The 16,609-nt window shown below is 58.9% G+C and overlaps 1 protein-coding gene across 1 annotated transcript in view; it reads right to left on the reverse strand.

Moving 5' to 3' along the window:
* Nucleotides 1-16,531, reverse strand: part of RRM1 (ribonucleotide reductase catalytic subunit M1) — a 29,305-nt gene extending 12,774 nt beyond the window's left edge. Inside the window, exons 1-12 of the mRNA XM_061990039.1 lie at nucleotides 16,176-16,531; nucleotides 14,591-14,679; nucleotides 12,081-12,258; nucleotides 10,557-10,657; nucleotides 9,976-10,035; nucleotides 7,602-7,641; nucleotides 6,027-6,189; nucleotides 4,026-4,167; nucleotides 3,365-3,448; nucleotides 2,556-2,717; nucleotides 1,952-2,031; nucleotides 393-594 (exon numbers count right to left, since the gene is read on the reverse strand). Of these exons, the coding sequence (XP_061846023.1) occupies nucleotides 393-594; nucleotides 1,952-2,031; nucleotides 2,556-2,717; nucleotides 3,365-3,448; nucleotides 4,026-4,167; nucleotides 6,027-6,189; nucleotides 7,602-7,641; nucleotides 9,976-10,035; nucleotides 10,557-10,657; nucleotides 12,081-12,258; nucleotides 14,591-14,679; nucleotides 16,176-16,194 (1,320 nt within the window). The 5' untranslated portion in view covers nucleotides 16,195-16,531. The remainder of the gene's footprint in view (nucleotides 1-392; nucleotides 595-1,951; nucleotides 2,032-2,555; nucleotides 2,718-3,364; nucleotides 3,449-4,025; nucleotides 4,168-6,026; nucleotides 6,190-7,601; nucleotides 7,642-9,975; nucleotides 10,036-10,556; nucleotides 10,658-12,080; nucleotides 12,259-14,590; nucleotides 14,680-16,175) is intronic.
* Nucleotides 16,532-16,609: the final 78 nt, after the last annotated feature.

Genomic DNA, 16,609 nt, shown 5'->3' on the forward strand with positions numbered 1-16,609 from the left:
GGGGGCTCAGGGAGAAGCACACAGGGGGCTCAGGGAGAAGCGGCACACAGGGGAGTCAGGGAGAGCACACAGGGGGCTCAGGTGGATCTGTTACTGAAGTGCAACTGTGGCTGTACGAGGGACATGGGTTCACTAAACCCTGAGCTGAGGAGGGGCTGACATCAGCTTCCAGCCAGCCAAAGCTCTCAGAGCTCCCCTTCGATGGGGATCTTGTCTTACACTGCATCCTCCATGGCAGTTGGGAGGGAGGGGAAACCCACACACAGGGTCAGCAGATGAGCTGCAAGTGCTCTCAACATGCCCAGAATCCTCTCAGCTCCCTGTTCCCCTTCCCAAGCAGCAGCCAGGCCCGTCCCAGACGCTGCCAGGGAGCACTGGCAGCCTGCACCCACCTCATCCTTGCTGGTGTACTCCACGATCTCCGTGCACAGGTTGCTGCATTTGATGGTCCCCAGGTTCTGCTGGTTGCTCTTCCTGTTGCAGGAGTCTTTGTAGAGCATGTAGGGGGTGCCAGTCTCGGTCTGGGACTCGATGATGGCGTACCAGAGCTGCTGGGCCTTCACCACCCGGCGGGCACGGCCCTGCCGCTCGTAACTGCAACAGGGCACGAGGTGCTGAGCGATTCCCGGGCTCCCCACGGGCAGCAGGGGGGACAATCACCTGTGCCAAGCAGCAGGCTCCCAGGCAGCCCAGGCCCCATTCACTGCCCCACAGTGTGAGCCCTGAGCTAGCACAGAGAGGCTGGACACAGGCTGCCAAAACTGTCCTTGCTCAAAGGGAGTGGAAAGCTCTCCCCAGAACGTCCCACAGGGAGCTCCAAACAAAGCCATCGACTGCTTTAAGCAGGGACCACTGCAGAACCTCCCTTTAACAAGCTACAGCCATCATAGGATCAGAATCCCAGAGCTGCTGAGGCTGGCAAAGCCCCTGGAGCTGCTGGAGCCCAGCCCTGAGCTCACCCTGCCACAGCCACCACTGAGCCCTCAGCACCTCACCCCAGGGCTTTGGGATCCCTGCAGGGCTGGGCACTGCCCCAGCTCCCTGGGCAGCCTGGCACAGGGCTGACACCCCTCTCCCTAAAGAAGTTGCTTCCAATCTTCAATCTAATCTGTAAGGGTGAGGGAGCCCTGGCCCAGGCTGTGTTCCTGTGCCTCCTGAGCCAGGGGAAGCTGCTGGAGCAGGGGCTGGGGCTGCAGCAGCTCTGCAGGGCCCTTCAAACCCCATCTCAAGGGGATTCTCAACCTCCCCTGGGGCAGCTTAAAGCCATTCCCTCTTGTCCTGTCACTTGTAGCTCAGGAGCAGAGATTGAGCTCACACCCAGCTCCCTGCAGGCTGCTGTGAGGGAGTGTCAGAGAGTGCTGCTGTGTCCCCTCAGGCTCCTCTTCTCCAGGCTCAACACCCCCATTCCCTCAGCCCCTCCCCAGCCCCTTGTGCTCCAGCCCCTTCCCCAGCTCTGTGCCCGGCTCTGGCCACGCTGCAGCCCCTCAGTGTCCCTGTGGCAGTGAGTGAGGGACCCAGCACTGACACAGCCCTGGAGCTGCAGCCCCTCAGTGTCCCTGTGGCAGTGAGTGAGGGGCCCAGCACTGACACAGCCCTGGAGCTGCAGCCCCTCAGTGTCCCTGTGGCAGTGAGTGAGGGGCCCAGCACTGACACAGCCCTGGAGCTGCAGGGGCACAATCCCTGCCCTGCTCCTGCTGCCACCCCAGTGCTGAGCCCAGCCAGGCTGCCCTTGGCCTTCTTGGCTGATTGTTCATGCACAGCCCCATCCTGAGCAGGCCACAGCTTGAAGCAAACAAACAGTAACCTGACATTGCTCATCTTTGTCCTTTCATCAGCCTGAGAGCAGAAGTCACTGACCACTTGGAAGCCAACACCACAAAGCTGTGCCTGGCTCCCAGACACCCCGAGGCCAGTTCTGGGAGCACTTTAAAGGTCTGTTCACTCTCCATACCTCTCATATAGCTTCTCAAAGTCCTCTCCCCAAACATCATCTAGGCCAGGACACTCGTTTGGACACATTAAGGACCAGTCCTGTAGGAAGGAAAGAGAAGATTCAGGGAGCATTTTGAGGCAGGCTGGCAAGGAAAAGCATCCAGCCTCCCCAGCAGAGCCTGCTGTACACAGCAAGGTGCCACCTCCCCAAACACCAGGGGCCAGCTGTGCCTTCCAAACTGTGTCACCATGTCAATACTGATGGCCAAGCTGCATGATCTCAGTCCCCAAATGAGACTGGTTCCCAAGACAGAACCTGTTTCGAAGCAAATCCAAGCAGCCATACAAAGGTCAGCTCACTGCAGAGATCCTGATGCTCTGAAGGAAGCTCCAGGGGGAAAGTTTAGCACAACAGTCATGGGCTGCAACATTAAGCACTGAGGTATCCCACTGCAGTTCTCCATTCTCTACCTGCACAGCTCTCAAAGAAGGGGCAGCAGCTCACTCAGGGAGCCCCTGTGCTGCTGGAGAGCAGCTCTGTGACCCCTCACCAGCTCCATCCCAGGGCTGGTCACTCCCTTTCTCCATCAGCAGACCTCTTCTGCACCAGCTCAGCCTCTTACCTGGTTGGTTTCAACTCGCTTCATGAAGAGGTCAGGAATCCAGAGGGCAAAGAAAAGGTCTCTGGCTCTCTGCTCCTCCTTGCCTGTGTTCTTCTTTAAGTCAAGGAACTCAAAGATGTCCAAATGCCACGGCTCCAGGTAGATGGCAAAAGCCCCAGGTCTCTGATACATAAAAGATAAGCCAAAGTCAGAACAAATTGCCCTTGAAGGCCTCCTGCAGCGCTCCTGAGTGTGCACAGCACCCTACACTAACCAGAGCTGAGTTATAGTCTCCTCAAGGGAACTGCAATCTGCCTCTTGGAACTGGGCAACAGATCCCCAGCAACAAATCACTGAGTACCAAAAAGCCATCTCTGTGCAAGCAGGAGCTTGGCAGGTCTCAGATGGACTGATTTTGTCCTGCCTCCACGGACTGGGTGGGTGTGAAGGAGCAATGAGGGCTTCCACAGTCACTAGAGGGCATTCAAGGAGTGCCTAATAAGCAGTGCCAGAGGCTCTGCACGTCACTCAGCACACACAGGACTCCTGCAAGATGCAGTGCAGAGGGCCAGGGCAGCAGCAGGGTAGCAACAAGCAGTGTGGGGGAAGCGCCCTGTTCTGAGCCCTTGTCACCTACAACGAATTCCTCGAGCTCACTGATGTCACTGGGCCAATCCTTCAGAGGTGGAACCTCTCCCTGTGACCCCAGGCCCGTTACCTCTCCCTGTGACCCTGCTGGAGCAGGGGGGGTGCACTGGATGATCTCTCCAGGCCCTTCCCAGCCCCCACACCCTGGCACTGTGGCTTCCCCTCCAGCTGACAGCCAGTACCTTGTTTCCACCCTGGTCCACGTAGCGGGCAGTGTTGTTGTAGACCCTCAGCATCGGGACGAGCCCGTTGGAGTTCCCGTTTGTCTGCAGAGGCACAGGAAAACCATCCACACTCAACAGCAGCCTCCTCAGGAGATGGGGCTGCACCTCCTGCCTGCCTTCCAGCAGCCTGCAACACTGAGGCTGAAGGCTGTGTGCTGAAAGCTCTGTACTGACCACAAGCAGTTACTCTGTAGCCCCTTCCCCTGCCTTTATTTTAAGCAGGGGAGCAGCAGGTCAGACCCTGGTCCCAGAGCTGAGACAGTGCATCTGCTGCCTTCCTTCCTCTGCCCTGGGTAGCCTGGAGGCTTGCAGAGCTTACAGAGCCACAGGTGACCTGGGGCAGTCAGACACAAAAAGGAGAGGGGTAACTGCTGAGGGAGCACACTCCTGGGCTGCCCATGCAGACATAAGCTGGGACTGCTGGTGGAATAAGATCCTCTCCTTGGAAAGACCTCTGTGAGGAACACCAGACACCCAGCAAAACCAGCCTTTCTGCCTGCAAGGGGAGGGACCACTGAGCCAGGCTGGCTGCTTGTGTTCAAACTGACTTGGTAGAAGCAGCAGGGATTTGGCAACAAGGGCTCCAGAGGCTGCTCTGTGCTGGCAGCAGCTCACTCACCCCAGCAATGTAGCTGCCCGTGGCGCGGATGCAGCTGACGGCGAGGCCGATGCCCCCAGCAGACTTGGAGATGAGGGCACACTGCTTGAGGGTGTCATAGATGCCTTCAATGCTGTCGTCCTTCATGCACAGCAGGAAACAACTGAGGGAAACAGTGGCAGCAGGCCAAGGTTAGAACACACTAACACACAGAAACTGGCTCCAAAGGAACAATGAGGAACAACTTCAGTGTGAGGTGAGGGAGCCCTGGCAGATGGGCTGTGGAGGCTCCTTCTCTACAGACATCCCAACCCAGCTGGGTGAGTTCCTGTGTGCCCTGCTCTAGGTGCTGCTGCTCTGGCAGGGGGTTGCACTGGGTGAGCTTCCCAGGTCCCTTCCAGCCCTTGAGAGTCTGTGACTGTGCAGAGGAACAAGACTGAAAGCTGAAGCTCCAACGTGCTACACAAAGCAAGTAACTGAAGCAAAAGCAAAGGAATAAAGGACACTCCCAGCAGGCATCCTGAGCCACAGCTCTACCCCTGAGCCACAGCTCTATCCACCCCTGAGCCACAGCTCTATCCACCCCTGAGCCACAGCTCTATCTACCCCTGAGCCACAGCTCTATCCATCCCTGAGCCACAGCTCTATCCACCCCTGAGCCACAGCTCTATCCATCCCTGAGCCACAGCTCTATCTACCCCTGAGCCACAGCTCTACCCCTGAGCCACAGCTCTACCCCTGAGCCACAGCTCTATCCACCCCTGAGCCACAGCTCTATCCATCCCTGAGCCACAGCTCTATCCATCCCTGAGCCACAGCTCTACCCCTGAGCCACAGCTCTATCCACCCCTGAGCCACAGCTCTATCCATCCCTGAGCCACAGCTCTACCCCTGAGCCACAGCTCTATCCATCCCTGAGCCACAGCTCTATCCATCCCTGAGCCACAGCTCTACCCCTGAGCCACAGCTCTATCCACCCCTGAGCCACAGCTCTATCCATCCCTGAGCCACAGCTCTACCCCTGAGCCACAGCTCTATCCACCCCTGAGCCACAGCTCTATCCATCCCTGAGCCACAGCTCTACCCCTGAGCCACAGCTCTATCCATCCCTGAGCCACAGCTCTATCCATCCCTGAGCCACAGCTCTATCCACCCCTGAGCCACAGCTCTATCCATCCCTGAGCCACAGCAACCTCCCCTGGGGAAACTTAAGGCTGTTTCCTCTTGTCCTGTCACTTGTGCTGGCGATGTGCCCATCCCTCACCCCCTGCATCCCACCCCTGAGCCCCCTGTGCTGGGGCAGTGCCCATCCCTCACCCCCTGCATCCCACCCCTGCCCTGAGCCAACCAGAGGCCACCAGCTGCAGGCAGTGGGCACAATGCTGCTGAGGGGCTCATGAGATGAAGGAGCTGTGTGTGTGACTGGGCTCTGACTGGGGGCTGTGGGACCTTGTCCCAGGAGGTTCCAAGCATGGAATCACAGAGTGCTTTGGGTTGGGAAAGCTGCTGGAGTCCAACATGGCCACCACTGAGCCACAGCCCTCAGCACCTCAGCCCCAGGGCTTTGGGATCCCTCCAGGGCTGGGCAGAGAGTTTGTGGCTCTGATAGTCTGAATCACAGAATCATTTGGGCTGGAGAAGCCCCTGAAGCTGCTGGAGCCCAGCCCTGAGCTCCCCCTGCCACAGCCAGCACTGAGCCACAGCCTCAGCACCTCAGCCCAGGGCTTTGGGATCCCTCCAGGGCTGGGCACTGCCCCAGCTCCCTGGGCAGCCTGGCACAGGGCTGACACCCCTCTCAGGGAAACAGTTCTGCCTCAGCTCCAGCCCCTTCCCTCTTGTCCTGCCACTCATCACTGGGGAGCAGGGATCCCGCCCCAGCCCATCACGTAGCTGTGTTGCATGACTGCGATTTCTGCCCAGAGCCCACGTTAAAGACACCACATCAGACCCTGAGGAGCTGCCAAAGCAAGAGCAGACACACAGCCCCTGCCCTCAGCACCCCGAGAGCCCAGCCACAGGTACCTGGAGAGCTGTGGGCGGCAGGTGCCGGCGTTGAAGAGCGTGGGCGAGGCGTGAGTGAACCAGCGCTCCGACAGCAGGTTGTACGTCTCGATGGCCGCCTCGATGTCGCCCTTGTGGATCCCCACAGACACCCTCATGAGCATGTGCTGGGGGCGCTCGGCCACTACACACCAAGGGCAAGGGAGGGGACACGGTGTGAGCACAGGGGGGAGATGGGTTGAGTCATGCCACAGGGTAACTCACACAGACACAAGCTGTTAAGGGCTGGAAGGGACCTGCAGAGCTCAGCCAGTGCAGCCCCTGCCAGAGCAGCAGCACCTAGAGCAGCACACAGGGACTCATCCAGCTGGGTTGGGATGGCTGCAGAGAAGGAGCCTCCACAGCCCATCTGGGCAGCCCCTGCCAGGGCTCCCTCACCTCAGCAGGGAAGGAGTTTGTCCTTGTGTTGCTTTGGAACCTCTTCTGTTCCAGCTTGTGCCCCTTGTCCTGTCACTGCCCATCCCTGAGCACAGCCTGGCTCCAGCCTCCTCACACCCACCTTGATGTGCCTGTAGCATGACTGAGCTCAGCCCTCAGGTTGCTCCAAGCTGCAGAGCCCCAGCTCCCTCAGCCTCTCAGCAGAGGGACAGGCAGCCCCTGTGGCACTGCTGCAGAAACAGCAGCTTTTTGTGGTGAAGCTTCTGGCAGCTGCTTTTTGAGGTCCCTTAACTGTGGAGTCCCTCATTCCCTTTGCTGATGCCCCGTGGCTGCTGCACCCTGCCAGCTCCCTTGTCCTGTCACTGGCCATCCCCAAGCACAGCCTGGCTCCAGCCTCCTCACTCCCACCCTTGAAGTGTGTGTGAGTGTTCATGAGCTCCCCCCTCAGCCTTCCCTTGAAAACAGAAGGAACACTACACACCTGTATCAACAGTTAAAATCCAGCCAGCTGCCCAAAACCCAGTGCAGCTGCCCCCAGGGTTTCCTGCATTGAAGTCAACCTCTCACCCTCCTGGTGTCCCAGGATTTTCATGCTGAGAGCCTGCAGGAACAGCCAGGGATCTAAACGAGCACAGCAGCTCTTTCAGGTTACAGCAATGAAAAAGTGCTGCCCAGATGGGCTGTGGAGGCTCCTCTGGGGACACCAAACTGGATGAGTCCCTGTGTGCTGCTCTAGGTGCTGCTGCTCTGGCAGGGGGTTGCACTGGGTGAGCTTCCCAGGTCCCTTCCAGCCCTTGTGACTCTGTGATTACAGTTACCAGCTGGACAGGACCTGCTTCACCTCCTAGATCCCAACCAGGCTGCTTTTAGAGCATTAAGGTCCTTAAAACATGGGTGAAGCACATTGCCACTGTTAGCAACAGCCACCCACACTTGGGACAGCGACCAACCGCTGCTCAGGCACAGAGGCACACAGGACATGGAGGAGAAGTGGCACATGCCCAGAGAACTGCTGCTGCAGACACTTCTGTGCACACTGCACTGCCTGGGAGGCTGCATGGGAAGCTCTGAGGCAGCCTGCTGACCTGCTCAGCCCCTGCTCTGAGCCACAGCCAGGGCTTTGCAGTAACACTTGATGTTGATACAGACAGTTCTTACCTTTGGAGTTGATTTTCAGCAAGTAGGAACGTTCCAGAGTCTTTAAAAGAGAGAGAGAGAGAAAGAGAGAGAGAGAATGCAGTTTAGCAGGCAGGCAAGTACCATCTCCTGATGAGAAACCCTGCTTACTCCACACTGCTGTCTGACCCAGGCTTCAGTGGAAGCACCATCCCTGTCCCTGGGACCTAACTAACGATTGGAAACAAAAAGCTCACAAGTCTCCTGTAAGCCCCTGGAGCTGCTGGAGCCCAGCCCTGAGCTCACCCTGCCACAGCCAGCACTGAGCCACAGCCCTCAGCACCTCACCCCAGGGCTTTGGGATCCCTCCAGGGCTGGGCACTGCCCCAGCTCCCTGGGCAGCCTGGCACAGGGCTGACACCCCTCTCAGGGAAACAGTTCTGCCTCATTTCCAGCCTCAACCTCCCCTGGGGCAACTCCAGCCCCTTCCCTCTTGTCCTGGGGAGTAGAGACCAACCCCCAGCAGGCTGCTGTCAGGGAGTGTCAGAGAGTGCTGCTGTGTCCCCTCAGGCTCCTCTTCTCCAGCCTCAACACCCCCATTCCCTCAGCCCCTCCCCAGCCCCTTGTGCTCCAGCCCCTTCCCCAGCTCTGCTGCTGCCTCTGTGTGTCTTGCACTGAGGGGCCCAGAACTGAGCACAGGCTTTGAAGTGAGGCCTCCCCAGCACTGAGCACAGGCCATCATCAATCCCTTCACGCTGCTGCCACCCCAGGGCTGATCCCAGCCAGGCTGCCCTTTGCTTCTTGCCCCCCTGGGCACGCTGCTGCCTCCTGCTCAGCCCCTGGCACCAACCCCCCCAGGCCCTTTCCCTGCAGCAGCTTCCCAGCCCCTCTGCCCCAGCCTGGAGCTGCCTGGGCTTGAGGTGGCCCAAGGGCAGGATTTGGCCCTTGCCCTTGTTCATCCTCATGCCATTGCCCTCAGCCCATGGCTCCAGCCTGCCCAGGGCCCCCTGCAGCCCCTTCCTGCCCTCAGGCAGATCAACACTCCTCTCACAGACACAGTGATGGTGGGACCTGCAGCCAGGGGGTTTGATGCTACCTCAGGCTGGCAGATGTGGCAGTGCTTGTTCTCCACAACCCCAGCCCTCCTGAAAGCACTGTCAGCTATAGCACAGGAACACTTCCCAGAGCAGCTGCATCCCACGCTGCAGTGCTGGGTGCCAAACACACAGAGTGATAGTCTGTCAGGCTCACATGAACCACCTGAAGCTCCCAGCACCAGGGAACAGCCAAATGCTCTGAACAGCTACTGCCTCACACCCTGAAACAACTCACAGAGAACAGTGTGTAAGGGGGGAGCAGGAGCACAGGGGAGGGCACAGCACTGGCCTGGCTGGGGGGGAGATGTTCCAGTAGCATGGAAGACAAATCTGAGTACATGATTCACTCAGTTCATGGAATCCCAGCATTGGTTGGAAGGGGCCTTGGGAGATCATCTAATCCAATCCCCTGCCAAGGCAGCTCCCACCTAGATCAGGTCACACAGGAACGTGTCCAGGGGGTTGGAAACCTCCCAGGAAGGAGCCTCCACACCCTCTCTGGGCAGCCTGGGCCAGGGCTCCATCAGATCAACGGGGAAACAGTTTGTCCTTGTGTTTCAATGGAACTGTTTGTGTTCCAGCTTCATTCCATCACCCCTTGTCCTGTTGCTGGATACAACAAGTGCTGCCCCAAGCTCCTGACACCCACCAGTGAGATGTTTGTCACTGTTAATGAGCTGCCCCTGAGCTCAGTCTCCTCTTCTCCAGACTGAACAGCCCCAGGTCCCGCAGCCTTTCCTCACAAGGAAGATGCTCCAGTGCCCTGATCATCTTGGTGTCCCTGCACTGGCCTCTCTGCAGCAGTTCCCTGTCCCTCTGGAGCTGGGCAGCCCAGAGCTGGACACAGCACTGCAGATGTGGCCTCCCCACTGCAGCTGGGGCAGAGCACAGGGGCAGCACAACCTCCCTGGCCCTGCTGCCCACACTCTCTTCATGCCCCCAGGCTGCCATTGGCTTCTTGCCCACCAGCCCACGCTGCTGCTCATGGGCAGTTGCTGCCCCCCAGCAGTGCCAGCTCCCTGTCCCAGAGCTGCTCTCCAGCAGCTCACCCCCAGCCTGTGCTGGGACAGGAGCTGGTTCCTCCCCAGCTGCAGGACTCTGCCCTTGGGGACCCTCAGCACCTTCCTCTCTGCCCAGCTCTCCCAGTCAGGCAACTGCTTTGTGGAGATGCTCTTTGCTTTCTGCAAACCCACTCGTGTCCCACCCACTCCGGTGCCCATCCTGACCCTGTGGGTGCTCCCACCCTTCCCAGAAGCCTCAGCTCCAGACAAGAACAAAGCAGCAGCCATCACTGTTATCACCATCAATGTGCTCTTTACCTTAAACCCAAAGTAGTTGTAGGAGAAGTCTCTGTCGTAGATAATGGCAGAATTCAGGCGCTGGGGGCAAATCAGACAGAGGAAAAGTTACATTTACAGACCCACCCTGCAACAAGTGAACCTTCCCTGTCAAGCACAATGCCCAGCCACTGGCTGCAAGTCACTGAGGCCTAACCAGGCACTGAGAAACACAAGACTCAATCAAAACAGGGATGTGGCTTCCCCAGCAGGACACAGGCCTGGAAACCAAGAGACCAAACCTCCCTCCCCTCTTCCTTCTGCACACACAAAGCTCTTCTTGCTGCTACAAGAAGATTGTGACACCAAGGCTTTCCCTCAGACCCTCAGCTGTGCTGATCATGAGCACACCCATGACAACAGGTTCTACTACAGAGGCATCTTTACATGAAGGACAGTCCCACACCCTTGCTTGAAACTCCCCAGCAGCTCCTGGCTGCACCACTCTGCATTGGCTCTTGGCCTCCCAGCACACATGGCTCATTTGGAAGTGAGACACATTCACTCTCTGAGCTAGTTCAAGGAATTCTCACAACCTGGAAGGGAAAAAGTCAGCTACATACATCCTTGTTGGCCAAAACTATGTCCAGAGTTTCTTTGGAGATCATTGGCGAGTGCTTCCCGTTGTGAGGGTTGATGTAGTTGTAGAGATCATCCATCACATCTGCAACACAGAGGCAGGGGAAAAGGACATCCACAGGGCTATGGATCACCCCACAGAATCACAGTGCTGGGGGTTGGAAGGGAACTCTCCAGCCCCTGCTCCAGCAGCTGCCCCTGGCTCAGGGGGCACAGGAACATGTCCAGGGGGGGTTGGGAACCTCAGAGAAGGAGCCTCCACACCCTCCCTGGGCAGCCTGGGCCAGGGCTCCCTCCCCTCAGCACCAAAGCACTTGCTCCTGAGCCTTTCAGCACCTTGCAGGAGCCTTTAGGTGCTTGTGAGTGTTGCTGAGGTGCCCCTGAGCTCAGGCTTCTGTTCCCCAGGCTGAGCAGCCCCAGAGCTGCAGCCTTTCCTCCTCACACACATGCTGCAGCCCCTCAGCACCTTGGCAGCCCTGCACTGGCCTCTCTGCAGCACTTGGGCAGCTGCTGCCCCCCAGCAGTGCCAGCTCCCTGTCCCAGAGCTGCTCTCCAGCAGCTCACCCCCAGCCTGTGCTGCTGCAGGGGCTGGTTCCTCCCCAGCTGCAGGACTCTGCCCTTGCCCTTGGGGAACCTCAGCACCTTCCTCTGTGCCCAACTCTCAGCCTGCCCACAGCTCCCTCACTGGCAGCTCAGCCTCTGGGCAATCAGCCAGTGCTCCCAGTGTGGTGCCAGCAGGGCACTTGCTGAGGGTCCCTCTGTGCCCTCACCCAGGTCAATGATGAAGATGTTGAACCAGACTGGCCCCAGAACCCATCCCTGTGCAACTCCCCTGGCCACAGGCCTCCAGCTCCACTCTGTGCCATTGATCCCACCCTCTGGGCTCTGTCACTCAGCAGCTCTCCATCCACCTCACCTCCACTCATCCAGCCACACTGCCTGAGCTCTCTGATGAGGGTGTTGTGGGAGACAGTGCCCAAAGCCTTGCTGAAGCCAAGGCAGATGCCATCTGCTGCTCTCCCCTCATCTCCCCAGCCAGTTCTACTCTCAGATGGCATCAGGTTGGTCAGACAGGATTTCCCCTTGATGAACCTGTGTTGAGTCCCCTGATAATTCTGTTTTCTAAGGATTTAAGAGGCAGGATCATCCTTCCTCTAAACTCACCCCCTCCAGCTCAGCAGACACACACAGCTCCCCCTGCCCAGCCCTGGTACTAACCTGTTAACCTCACAATGCACCTGAGCACTTGCACTAAATCAACCCCACTGTAAGGCACAATGGATGGGAAAGCAAGTGGGTGCCACCTGCCTTAACCAACTCCATCTTCCCTCAATCCATCTGTACAGACACTTGACACAACAGGGGCAGCTTTGCTTCCTCTGTGACACGTTCAAGCTGGTGGCTTTCACCTCCCTGCCCCAGCCTGGGCACTCGCTCACTCCTGCTGAAGACAAGCCCCTATCCACATCCCCTGCAACTCCCAGCCCCTCTCTAGGTGCTGCCCTTACCACTGAACACCTTCTTGGTCTCCTTGTGCAGGTTGGACACGGCGATCCTGGCGGCCAGGATGGCGTAGTCGGGGTGTTTGGTGGTGAGGGTGGCGGCCGTCTCAGCCGCCAGCGTGTCCAGCTCCACCGTCGTGACGCCGCTGTACAGCCCCTGGATCACCTTCATGGTGATCTGGGCCTGAGGAGAGAGGGCTGGAGGTTAGCTCCCTGGCACTGGGGGAGAACTGGTGAGAGGGTCAGGCCAACGGGGTGAAACCCAGCTGGTGGTGCAGTCCCCCAGGGCCACTCCTGCTCAATGTCTCTGTCATCATCTGGGTGGGAGGATCCAGGGCACCCTGAGAAGTTTGCAGATGACACCCAGCTGGGTGGAAGTGTGGATCTGAGGGTAGGGAGGCTCTACAGAGAGATCCAGACAGGCTGGATGGCTGGGACAAGGCCAGTGCCATGGGTTCCAACAAGGCCAACTGCTGGGTCCTGCCCTTGGGCCACAACAACCCCCAGCAGGGCTGCAGGAGGCTGCCAGGCACAGAGGGACCAGGGGGTGGTGGCTGAACAGGAGCCAGCAGCGTGCCCAGGTGGGCAAGAAGGCCAGGGGCATCCTGGCCTGGATCAGAACAGTGTTGGATCAGCAGGAGCAGGGAGCTGATCATTGCCCTGGACTCAGCTTGGGTGAGGCTGCACCTCCAGCATTGTGTCCAGCTCTGGGCCCCTCTCTACAAGGACTCTGAGGTGCTGCAGAGGACCCAGAGGGGCTGCTAAGCTGGGAAAGGATCTGAAGCATGTCTCAGCTGAGGAAGGGCTGAGAGATCTGGGGCTGTTGAGCCTGGAGAAAAGAAGGCTCAGGGGAGACCCTCTCACTCTCTACAACTACCTGAAAGGCAGCTGCAGCCAGGTGGGGGTGGGTCTGTTCCCCTAGTGACAAGCAACAGAACAAGAGGAACCAGCCTCAAGTTGCCCCAGGGGAGGTTCAGGCTGGATGTGAGGAGGAATTGCTTTGCTGCCAGGGCTGTCAGGCATTGGATGGGGCTGCCCAGGGAGCTGCTGGAGTCACTGTCCCTGGAGGGGTTTCAGAGCTGGGTGGGTGTTGCACTGAGGGCAATGGGCTGGTGGGTGATGGGGCTGGGACAGAGGCTGCACCCCATGGGCTGAAAGGTCTATTCCAGCTGAAACTATCCTGTGAGGCATCTAATGCTGATCACTGTGAGAGCACATCCCACACAGGAGGGGACAGGTTTGGTAACTGTCCTGTGTGACCTGACCTAGGTGGGAGCTGCTTCTGCAAGGGTTGGGCTGGATGAGCTCTAAAGGTCCCTTCCAGCCCCCACCATGCTGTGACTCTGTGATTCCAAGTGCCAACAGCATCACAAGACCAGGAGCTGTGGTGTTCAAACCTTACTGAAGGCAAGCACACCAGGTTAGGGAGCTTTAATGCTGCCTTGTACAGCATCTGGCACAAGAAGATCAAAGGACAAAGGCTGGACTTGATGATCCTGAAGGTCTCTCCCAGCTGAAATGATTCTGAGTCTATCCAGGCCCAGAAGGAGAAACCCAGCTCAGGGCAGAGAGAGGTGACACAGCACTGCTGAATAGTGCCTCGTGTAAGATTTGCTTCCTTATCAAGACAGGGGTATTGAGAGTCTGGAGGACAGGGAATCTTGCTTCTGCCCTCACCAGCAGCTCCCTACAACACAGAGATGAGGTCAGTACACTCTGTGTTTCAGTAAGCAAGTCCCTGATGCTCCTGCTCTCCACCTATGGCTGAAGGACACTGCTTTTGGTACAGAACGACCACCCAGCGTCGTCCAGGGGCAAGTCAAGACCTGAAAACAGATCATTGGGTGTTTGGGACAGGAAGAGCCCAGCTTGGCAACTCCAAACCAACACCCTGGGTCTGCACATCTGCATCAAAACCTCACAGAGGTCGGTGCACCCACGGGGGAGCCACCCTCTGCACGGCCCTTGGAAGGAGAATCTCACATGAGAGGGATCAGCACAGACAAAGCTGGGGAGTTACAGTCCCAGGGGACAGCAAGCACACTGTGGTTAGTTTAGAGAAGGTCAGAATTCCTCTCTCTGTGGGATTCCAGCTTTGCAGATTGAAACTGAGAGCAACCAACCCAACCAAAACCATCTGAACTGCAGCAACAACTCTTTTCTAACCACAAGAAGCTCCAACAAAGGTCGAGGTAAAAGCAATTTACAGCTGGTGAACGGGTTGTTTTCCCCCACCAAAGCCTCAGAGTCCCTGTGAGGCAAAAAAGAACCCCCCAGAACACAAACCAATTAGAAGCAGCTCATCATGAACACACCTGCCAAGAGCTCCTGCACAGGCCACCACGCTTGGCTTTGGCCAAGGGGAGCAACTGGGCAGTGCCTGCTCGCCTTTAGCAGGGGGGAGAGAGCAGGGCAGCAGGACAAAGGCCAGACTCCCTGCCTGGAATAACTGGGCAGTGCCTGCTTGCCTTTAGCAGGGGGCAGGGGGCAGGGAGCAGGGCAAAGGCCGGACTCACGGGGTCGACGAAGTCGGCGTTGAGGCCGTAGCAGAGCTTCTGGATGCGCGACGTGATCTTGTCGAACATGACACGCTCCTGGCGCCCATCTGTCGGGGAACAGGAGCCTGTCCCTGCAGCTCCCCTCAGCTGAGAGCAGCAGGGCAGCACAGCATCCCCCTGGCCCCTGCCTCAGGCCAGGAGCCAGCCCTCTGTGGCAGGGCTCGGGGTGGGAGGCACCAAGGACAATGGCCCCACTGCAGAGGGTCGATGGGGTCCCTCACTCCAAGGTGCAGGTGGCAGCACAGCAAAGGCAACCAGGGAGCTCACACCAAGTGCTGGTGACAGGGGCAAGAAATTCCCAGCCCACGACACCTGAGGGACAGCCCTTGCTGCCACACCAAGGCTGGTGAGCCCTCCTCTGAGAGCCAAGCGCTCTCCTTCCGTCCAGGCTGAGGGGACCAAGCCCTGAGTTCATTGTCACAGTGTCTGCAGGGGTCCCCCAAAGCGAACTGAGGGGGATCTCCTCCCCTCACACCCCACGAGAGGGTCCCCCAAAGGAAAGGGGGTCCCATCCCCTCACACCAGCTGCCATGAGAGGAACCCCAAAGCAGAAGGGGTTTTATCCCCTCATATCAGGTGCCATAAGAGGGTTCTGTTCCCTCACACAAGGTGCCATGAGATGAACCCCAAGGCAGAGGGGGGTTTGTCCCCTCATATCAGGTGCCATAAGGGGGTCCCATCCCCTCACACCAGTTGCCATGAGAGGACCCCCAAAGCAGAAGGGTTTTGTCTCCTCACACCAGCTGCCATAAGGGGGTTCTTTTCCCTCACACCAGCTGCCATGAGACGAACCCCAAAGCAGAAGGGGTTTGTCCCCTCATATCAGCTGCCATAAGGGGTTTTATCCCCTCAACCCAGGTGCCATGAGAGGATTCCCCAAAGCAGAGGGGGGTTTTACCCCCTCATAGCAGGTGCCATAAGGGGTTTTATCCCCTCACATCAGCTGCCATGAGAGGGTTCCCCAAAGCAGAAGGGGGTTCTGTTCCCTCACACCAGCTGCCATAAGGGGTTTTATCCCCTCAACCCAGGTGCCATGAGAGGACCCCCCAAAGCAAAAGGGGGTTTTATCCCCTCACATCAGCTGCCATAAGGGGGTTCTGTTCCCTCACACCAGCTGCCATGAGAGAGTTCCCCAAAGCAGAAGAGGTTTGTCCCCTCATATCAGCTGCCATAAGGGGTTTTATCCCCTCAACCCAGGTGCCATGAGAGGACCCCCCAAAGCAGAAGGGGGGTGTCCCCTCATATCAGCTGCCATAAGGGGGTTTTGCTCCCTCATACCAGCTGCCATGAGAGGGTTCCCCCTCCCAAAGCAAAGGGGGGTCCCGTTCCCTCATACCCGATGCCATAAGAGGCTCTCCCCCAAAGCAAAGGGACCCCGTCCCCTCCCATCCACCGCCACGAGCGGGTCCCCTCCTGCAGCAAAGGGACCCCGTCCCCTCCCGCGCGGCGCCATGAGGGGAGCGCAGCCAGAGGAGAGGGAGCCCCGTCCCGAGGCAAGAGCCGAGCCCGCCGCGCCCGGGCCGGCGCCGAGGACCCCCCTCACCCCTCTTGACGACGTGCATGGCGGCGCTCGGCGTCCCGGCTGTGCCAACGGCTCCTGGGCGCGCAACGCGCGGTCTGAGCGCCTCCCGCTCCCGCCAAGCGCGCTGACCCCTCCGCGCCGCCGTACCGCGCCGCCCCTCCGCCTGAGCCCGCGCCCGCCATTTTGCCTCCGGCCACCGGCGCTTCTCTGCCCTCTTTTCCCCCCACCGCCACTCCCTCCGGCGCTGCCGTCCGCCGTTAGGGAAGGCTCGTCCCTTCTCCCACCGCCACGTCTCCCCCGCGTCCCCTCGGGGAACGCCCGTCCCCGCGCGCCGCCGGCGCCGAGCGGGCCGCTTGCCCGCTTCCAAGATGGCGGCGGGGCGGGAACGGGCGGTCGGCGCCGGCACCAAGGCGCGGCGTACGGAGCGCGCGGAGGGACAAAACGCGCTCGTCGTG

Source organism: Colius striatus, chromosome 1 (assembly GCF_028858725.1).
Source record: "Colius striatus isolate bColStr4 chromosome 1, bColStr4.1.hap1, whole genome shotgun sequence".
NCBI lineage: Eukaryota > Metazoa > Chordata > Aves > Coliiformes > Coliidae > Colius > Colius striatus.